Below are 9,073 nucleotides of genomic sequence, written 5' to 3' on the forward strand. Positions count from 1 at the left end.
CCTACCTCCCCACCCCCCCGCCTTGGTTTTGTTTCCCACCCACAAAGCTGATCATTTACACTGAAGAATCCAGACCCAGCACTACTGTTTCTCGGTTGTAAGGTTAGGGAAAACATTTAGCAAGGGATGGAAAAAGACATCCAGCTCCCGCACCCCGACCTGCCCTCAGCATTGCTTGCACGTTTTTTGGCTTCATTCTCAATAAAACTGCATAGGGAGCAGGGCACGAGGGGTGTATCTTGAATACCTCGGGGGTGTCGAGGCATTAGGGCATCAGGGTAGCAAAGTCCTGTGACTCCTTCTGTTTGATCCTGAAATGTTTGTGTGTCATCCTGGAGAATTTTAGGGACTTTTTTGCATGTGTTACTCAACCTTTCAGAATCCCTAATTCGGCCCACCAGAACCATTCTCATTCCTCACTTTCTGTCTAGCTTATATCCCAACATCCCCACTTCTCTGGGGTACTCCCCTGAGACATGCTGTTTCCTGACACATACTTTTAGCTCCTGACACACATCCAAGGCATCTGTGTGTCCTTGATCTCTTGCTTTCTGATAGCAAGGGTGGTGGCCAGATGAGGCTGTGTGCAATTGTTAAACTTTGTGCTTCGGGGTATGAAAACTGAAATTCCAGCCACCAAAGGGAAAGGACAGAAAATACACCTCCATCTCTCCCTTTTGGTGTCCCTCCTTCACATGGTAAATTTCATCACAAGGTAAACTTCAGATCCCCAGAGATCCTAGTGACTCCATGAGAACAAAAGGCAATAGGAACCTCCCCTTCTGGAGCAAACCTCCTCCTTCTCTTCAGTACCCTCCTGCAGCCTCAGGTGGGTGAAACCACACCTGAAGAAGAGAAGTGAGGGTGACCTAAGGGAAAGCAAAGATGAGACCTGAAGGATGAAAAGCCTTCAGGAAGGATCAGAGGATGTATGGGAAGAAGGGTCTGAAATGGACAGTGGCAGAGGGATTCAAATTCATTCTCTGAAATGAATTTGATCCTGTTAGTTTAGACAGGGAGTGGATTTGGGGTTTGGTGGACAAAGAGGTGGTGTGGACCTGTGATGTCTACATCCAGTGGTCCTGCTGCTCTTTGGCTTGTGTGTGATACTGTTGTATCTCTAGCAGGATCTGCTGATGGTAGTGTCTGTGCCTGTGGCTGCCCGCTGTTTAAAAACCTATCCTAACAAGGAGGTTTGAACCTGGCTCCTTTAGATACTCTGGACAGTTAGAGCATGGTCAGTGTTTATACTCCAGCACAAGACAGCACAGAAGTAAGAAAAATGTCATCAGAGGTGGCCTGGGGTCTTACAGGGTCTATGATGATTCATTGCTGTTGCTGTCAGTGATAACCTGCTGTGGAGGGGGATGCTGCCTTTTCTCTTTCCTCTTAGTTCCACCTTCTGTTTTTATTTTTTCCTCCTTTGTAGTAAGGCATTGCTCATCATTTCAGCAAATCTATTTTCCGCACTGGAGAAGAAAAGAAATCCTTTCAATCTCTCAGGTTGTGTCAACTACAAAATCATTCTTCCCTGCGTTCATACTGTGTGCCTGTCTCCTGTTTTCAACCTCTGAGCCCCATTCTGGATGACAGCCCTTTTTCTGTACTCTGTGCCAATGGCGCGAGAAGGGCCTGGAGACCAGAATATCTGCAAGAGTGCAGAGGCATGCCAGAGTGTTGTGGGGCGAGGGAAGAGATAAAGAGGACCCAGAAGGTGTATAGTGTGCCAACAATTCTCAGCTGCCTACCTACTGATGCTGGCATGGCACATATGATTTCTTGAGCTGCTCTAGACTGTGAGAGGGGAACCTGCCCGGGCCAAGTCCAAAGCTTGGGAGATCCTCGGGAAAGTGTTCGCTCGGAAACCTGGAAGATTAGTTTCCTTTCCCCATCACAGAACTTGGCTCTGCTCGCAAATGGGAGACCTGGTCGGTCTGTGTTTAATCATTACACCTTCATTTTGTGCGTTTCATAGAGGTGAGGTAGTCCAGTGATTTGTAGAGGCATCCATAGCACTGAAGCGGGCTGCTTTTTAGCATTAGTTTTTCCTACTGTTTGTGTTGTTGTGAGAATTGCTCTTACCTTTTGAATGTGGTTTATTCAATAATGACATCTGGCAATGTGCAAAAATTACTCTTCTGAAGTTGTTTTGTGTTCTGTCAATACAGATTTTAGACTGCACATGTGTATATATGTATCTCTGTACATTATATACAGACACATTCCTTACTTCTGCATTTATGAGGAAGAGGAGAGAGCACTCAAAAAAGTGGTGTTAGAGTTTTCTCAGGGGAGGAGAGAATTTATCTCTTTGAGTGCAATCCTAAATGCAAGGCAGGGTTTTCCAGGTTAGCCCAGTCATTTCTGGGGCCAAAGATCTTATCTCTTCTGCCTTTTCAAATGCAAAAAGGAAAAAAACCAGGAGTCATAAAAGAAGAGAACAAAGAGAAATATTTTTCCTTGTTTTTCTTTGAGATTGGCAAACTTTACAGAACTGCTTAAAAAAAAAAGTTGAAACTAAAACTTTTTCATCAGAAAAGTTAAAGCAACATATTTTTATCATCTTTGCGTCAGTTTCCCCGCCGGGGTCGGTTCTCCTCCCATCTCCTTCTCATGCAGCTCTAGAAAAGCAAACCGTGAGGGCCCACACCTTGCCTGGGTACAGCTCACCCTGGCATCCTCGCCGGTGGCCCCCCGAAAGCTGCCTCAGCCCCGGGCTCCCTGTCCTGCGGCCGGTTGCGGGTGGCCGGCGGGCACAGGAGGGCAGCAGAGTTCTGTGGAGCTCCACGCCGGCGGCCAGAGCCTCCCGCGGACCGTAGCCCTGGGCATCGCCCTCAGCCTGCCCAGGGCACCGCAGCCCGGGGTGACTCCTGGACCGGGAGGGGTGTGGGAAAGGGCAGAAGGGGGATTACTGTGTGACCGGCTCTGTAATCGCTGTTCACGTTTGCACAAATTTGGGAAAGAAACTGTCCGTTGAGATGACACAGAGGTGAGGAACTGGAGTGAACTCTGAGATGATGAACGAAAGCCCAAACACTTTTCCAAAGGTGGCAGGTGTAGCAGGAGAGCAGAGGAAACTAGGATGTGTAAGCCCTCAGTTGCCAGCTACAGATTTGCTTTGTGTTAGCACAGGGTTTCACGCACACATCCGATCCCGCCTCCCAAACCAAGCCGCAGCCTTCCAGACTTAAGTCTGGCGAGCACCGTGGTTCGTTCTGCTTTGTGGGCAGCAAGGGGGAAGGGCGGGAAACTGCTGTGACTTGCTTCAGCCTCTCCCCACCACCACCCTCGGCAGCCTAACAGCTCATGCAGATGTAGGGGCTGCACATCAGTTGTCGTGCTGATCCATCTGAAGCGTGGAGACGGTTAAAACGTGGCCAGTAAAAGCGTAAATCCAATCTGCGCTTTCAGGGATCTCACTCGAGCTGTAAGGGTGCTAAGCACTTGGAGCCATGCAGGCTCACTTGCACAAGCTGTAACACCGGGAGGTCCTTTCCTTGTAGTATTTTAATCTCTGTAGGTGCAGGGAGTGCTCTACTTAACAGGATGATTGATGTGTCTGCAGGGTTCTCACCGTACGGGCACAGACTGGTAGGGGCAAAACTAGGCATTGGACCATGGGCTTAAAATATAAATAAAACCCCGTAACGTGTAAAACAAACTAGATGAGTAAAAGTTTGGTTTTGCTTGCTGAAAAAGGACTGTAACTCCCTCATGGGCCAGTCTCAGCTGAATTACCTCAACTAGCAATCACTCCTCTTCACCTCTGGGATCAGGGAGGTTTGGGGGAGGGAGCATAGTCCTCTCCTTATGACCTGTCAGTAAGACCCTCTCTTCTGTATTAAGTGCCCTGTAGCATTTTATCAGCCTTATGCTGCACTCCAGAGCAGAAGCCCTTAGAGTACAACTCTCATTTCAGGGTGACAAAAAAATCACAGGTTGTTCTGCAAGGTGGATGCCATTCACAGCCTTGCCTTTGTCTTGGGTCATTACCACTAAGCTGGTGATAAGCTGCTATTAATTACAGATTGTCAGCACATGCAAATTGGAACAAGAGCTTACCAAAAGGAAAGCATCAGTCCTGCTGAGGGAGTTGGCACTGAGAGCCTCCTGGGTTGGTGACAAAGTGTTCTTGGAGGATCTGCTCTCTGAAGTCATTCAGGTGTGCTTGAGAGCATCTTGCTGGGGTTTGGTGAAAGCCACTCTTCACAGTCAGATTGCTTATTCCAGTGAAGTTTTGGCAGTTGTTCTCTTTATCACCTGAGAGTTAGGTGATGCACACAATGACTCTGAAGGTGTCGGTTTAGCTATTTATTACACCCCGGGGTGAGAGTTCAGGTGTGGATTGCCTCCTTCTCCTCCTCATCCCCCTCTACTCCCTCCCTTCAGACCCAAAGCACTCGCTGGTGCGGCACTTGGCCTCATGCATTGTTCTGGCTGTGTTGGTGCCCCGGTCAAATTAGGGTGGAATCACTGCCAGGAATACATAGCTGGAGACCCGACCCAGCTGCTTGGCTCAGACTCTAAGCTGTTACAGAGCATACACTCCAAGCAGGGCAGTCTTTAGTAAACCTGCTAATGGAAAGTCTTTTCATTTGTTACTGTCTACATGGGAAAGTTTTACTTGTTCCAGCACAGCAGTTCTGTAGGTGTTGAGAGAGCCTCTGCCTTGATGCTTTACTGTAGAAATGGGCTTCCTTCAGTTTGTCTCAAAACAGTTCTCAGCTGACTTTATGTAAACCTAAACAAGGCTGATGAACTGAGGAGCCCATAAAGAGTGCTTGTCCCAGTTCAATCAAAACCATTCTGGAGTGATATCAGGCCTAACCAGAATGCTCCTTTTGCATAGACACAACCTCATTTGTTGTTCTCAGTGATTATTGGCAAATTCAGTGGCTAAGGCAGCAGCTGCATTTTCAGCAAGTGAATAACCCTCTTGCTGCTTGAGAGTTTCCTCCATGTTAAAATGAGAGGATACTGAGGGGGAAAGAGGCTGAGCAGTCCCTGCCTATGGTGTTGCTATTTGTTTTAGGCAAGGGCTTTCAAATGGGCAATCAGGTAAAATAAACTTTGAGGAGCAGCACCTACAAATTTATGAAGAACATACTTTTTCCCAAGAGCATTCCTCCAAGATGACTGCAGGAATCACACCTTCCCTGGTGTGTGTCAGAGCATCAGATTTGGGGTTGATCCTGGTTACACAGAAACTGCCAGCTCTGGACTGGAGCTGCTGTTGTGAAATGAAAACAAAAATGGGATGCAAGCGTGTGTTAGGACAATTCCTGCTCTACCAGAATGGGGTGGTGCCCTTGTGCTTGACGACCCCATTCCTTTGTCCCAATTAATTCCATGCACCTTCTCTGAGCACACCGTGTCCTACTGTCCAGAGCCCATTTGCTTGCTCCTTGCTGCTCATTGCATTTGTTAAACGAGATCTGTCTCTTGTTAATTTGCTTCTGACGTCTCTCTCACAGGGAGCCGAGAGACTGCTTTCACCTATGCTGTCAGTGCTGCCGGAGTGGTGAACGCGATCAGCCGGGCTTGCCGGGAAGGAGAGCTCTCCAGCTGTGGCTGCAGCCGGACGGCCAGGCCCAAGGACTTGCCCCGAGACTGGCTGTGGGGCGGCTGCGGGGATAACGTGGAGTATGGATATCGTTTTGCCAAGGAGTTTGTGGATGCCAAGGAGAGGGAGAAGAACTATGTGAGAGGTTCAGAGGAGCAGGCTCGCATGCTGATGAACTTGCAGAACAACGAGGCTGGTCGCAGGGTAAGGCAAATGCTGACCCTTTCGTCTTTCTCGAGGCAGATTCGGAAGACTTGAGATAGATAGCTAGATGGCAAATTACTTGGAGGTTTGATGAGGGAGAGTCCGGTGATGCCCCAGTAATGGTAGGGTCACATTTTCTGCATTTTTGTGAGTATTTCAGACAATATTGTCAATATTATATTCCAGTTTTAATGGCAAGCTTCTGTTGCCAGCTAAAGCCAGTGAGTTTTTTGATCTGAAATACGGCATGGCAGATGTGCAAACACGTAAGCCCTTTGCAAATAAACTAGGTGCCGTCGTGGCCCACCTTCAAGGTTTAAATCTCAGAAACTGGCTTCCTAGAGCTGCCAAAGTGACAGGCTAGTGGCGAAAAGAAGAATCTGTTGGCATGTGGAGTTCTCTTCTACTGACATCTTATATTCCCCCAAATCTGAATGGCCAGAAGCAAACACTGCATCAAACTACCTGGCTATCTCTGAAACTCATGTTTTGCTCGGTTACCTTGGTATTGGGCAAAATAAACAATTTGCATCTAGGTGACAGACATTTTCTGAAAGATACGTAGGTCTGATCTGGCGACCTCTAGGATTGGAGACTCCGTCACTTCCCTTCGTAATATGCTACCATCATTAATCACCCTGTTTCAACAATGTACGTCATTATCGTTTGAACTTATCTGGCATCAGCTTCCAGTCAGTTCTTTTTCTGACTTTTACAGCTAGATCCAAAAGCCTCTTAGTAATCAGAATTTCCTCTGCACAGAAGTATTTATCTACTGTAATTTATTCACCACTCTTTTTTGACAAACTGGATTGTGCACAACTAGACTCTCACTGTCAGAAGTTCTTACCAGCCATCAAATCATTTTCACATCCCTTTAGTGTACCCTTTCCATTTTTCCCGTGTCCTGTAAAAATGACTTGCTGGGTTCCAGCATTGGTCCCACTGATGCTGTCAATGTAGGCGAAGTTTCCCCTTTTGTATGTGTTCAGTGTATGCACGTTTGCTTTTTATGCAGTTCCTCTGTCTGTGAGTAATACCCTGGAAGGTGCAGCATCATTCACATGTGGTACAACCCTGTAATCCTCCCTCTTTCTAAATGTAGAACAGCAATACTTGCATGAATGTTCGTGCCTTTTCTACAAGATGTTTAAAATTTTTATCATTCTTCTCAAGTAATGACCTCTGTTCAGGTTAATTTTATTTCTAATGCATATTAAAAAATCCTATTAAGTGTACTTAGTGTTTTTCTTTTTCACGTTCTTAACTAATATCCTCAGTTTCCTTATGAATTTTTTGCCCTTTCTCACTTCTAGCTGTTACCGAATTATCTTTCCCTTTCCCATGTATGTCTGTCTTTTCTGCATGTAATTTTGGCTTAATTTTGCCACCAAAGATTTGCTCTGGGTTTTTTGACTGTGAAATCAATGAGTCAGGTTGAAGTATTGCAAATGCTCTATGGTTCTTTTGCAAAATCAAATTGGAGTAGTTTTGCAGTAGGTGGGAAACTGTGCCCTTGAAAGCTTGGCTTGGGGTTTTTTCTTTTTTTTTTTTCGACTTGGAAGGGCATTTGCTTAGAACTGTAGTAACATCCGTATTAGAAGATGAAGTCAGAAGATACTTGCTCTACAGCATGGGTAAAATACTACCCTGTCCTGTTGTTATATGGGCAAGAATCTCACTGAGCTGTGATTTCAGATGTACAGAGGGGGTTGTACAGCTTTAGATGGAAGAAGGCTTTGTCCTGATTTAAGGACAGGGCTGAAACAGTTATGTCTCGCCTTTACTACAGCGCAGAAAGTTATTTAAAATGTGCTTGGAAATAGTACAATGCCCGTGCTTCTTTGGACTCCATAGACAAGCTCTCAAGGCAATTTCTGAGTATCCTGTTAACACAAGACCTGGACAAAAGCTTTCCAAAGGGGCCAGCAAAAGACAATGTTATTTGAAGCTTGGTTTTTGTAGATTCCGTAAAACAGATGGCTGTAGAAAATAACCTTGGATTAAATGAATACAAGGGCATTTTAGATTAAATCAAATGGCAGTATAAACCAGCTTGTAATTAAGCTTGTGGATTTCAAAAAGAACAAACTCTGATAAAGTAAGGGTGCTGGTGAGTAAACTCAGCCGAAGAACGTGATGTGGAGGAGGTCTGGAACTTTTTCAAGTCAAAGATGCTAAAGCCATTACAATTCTGCATGCCAAGCAAGAGGAAAAAACTTGTAGGAAGAATATCCAGACCTCACCGAATGAATAAGTACCACAGAGAAGCTGTTAGGAATAGGCTGAGAGCCTACTAAGAATGGAAAAAAAGAACTGATAGCAAATAAATAATGAAGGTCAAGAAGTGTAAAGATGAAGTGAGAACAGTAAGAAATCACACTGAGTCAGTCCTTGCAAAGGGTAGTAAAATAAACAGCAAAAGGTTTTTAAACTTTGCAAATTGGAGGAGACTGGAAGAAAGGAGACTGCTAGTCAGTGAGGACGGGGCTGAGTCTAAAGACAGGGTAGTTTTGGTCCTCAGAGTGAGTACTTTACCTCGGGCTTCGAGTTGGAATGCAGGGCATTGCTTGTGGGGTGGAGTACCGTATGTATGTCCACTGCATAATGAAGGTGCCATCTTCTGTCCTCAATACTTCTACTGAGGAGAGTAAGTCCTTGTGGTGTAGATTTTTCAGTCCCCCTGGGACTGTGCTTTTTGGGGGGAGCCAGGGAGGGTGCCCTGGGGGTAGGCAGTGGCCAATGGTGCTGGCACTCTGTGGTGGAGGGAGGGGAGCTGAGCAGCAAGTGCTGAAGTTTGGGGCCATCAGATCTGAGATGGGTGGGATGGTGCAAGGGTCTGCTGATGGAGGGGAATTTGGGATCAGGTTGAATGATTCAGGTGGGAGCCAAGTGGCAGCAAATGGTTGGAAGAACAGAGGGCTCTGGGGTAAATGAGACTGGGGCTTTGATGTGGATTGAGTGGATTAGGATTTGGGGTAGCGAGGAATAGAGATGCTGGGATTGAGGAAGGAGATGAAAGGATCTGGATAGAGATGAGACCTGGAGTGGTTCTGAGATGGCATTGCTATGCATTCCACGGTTGTCTGGTCAGGGTGGTATTTGGCCAGTACAGGGCAGCCTTTCCTCTTGGCTCTTAGAAATGTATTAGCATGGGAGCAAAGGAAAAAGGCTGGAAATGGAAATTATCACAACCAAGGTGAAAGCAGAACTCAGATAGCTGAAAGCTCTCAAGTCACAGAGAGTGCACTCTTTACTTCCCTGGCACTATGAACGTGCTGGCACCTGGAAGCACAGGCACTGTGA

At 46.3% G+C, this 9,073-nt stretch overlaps 1 protein-coding gene across 1 annotated transcript in view; it reads left to right on the top strand.

Moving 5' to 3' along the window:
• Positions 1–5,474: 5,474 nt before the first annotated feature.
• The window catches only part of LOC104496417 (protein Wnt-5b), a gene marked incomplete at its 5' end in the record, with an annotated part of 8,904 nt that continues 5,305 nt past the window's right edge, over positions 5,475–9,073 (top strand). Inside the window, one exon of the mRNA XM_010139526.1 lies at positions 5,475–5,767. Coding sequence (XP_010137828.1) covers positions 5,475–5,767 — 293 coding nt within the window. The remainder of the gene's footprint in view (positions 5,768–9,073) is intronic.

This window comes from Buceros rhinoceros, unplaced genomic scaffold, assembly GCF_000710305.1.
Source record: "Buceros rhinoceros silvestris isolate BGI_N320 unplaced genomic scaffold, ASM71030v1 scaffold34857, whole genome shotgun sequence".
In the NCBI taxonomy this organism is placed as follows: domain Eukaryota; kingdom Metazoa; phylum Chordata; class Aves; order Bucerotiformes; family Bucerotidae; genus Buceros; species Buceros rhinoceros.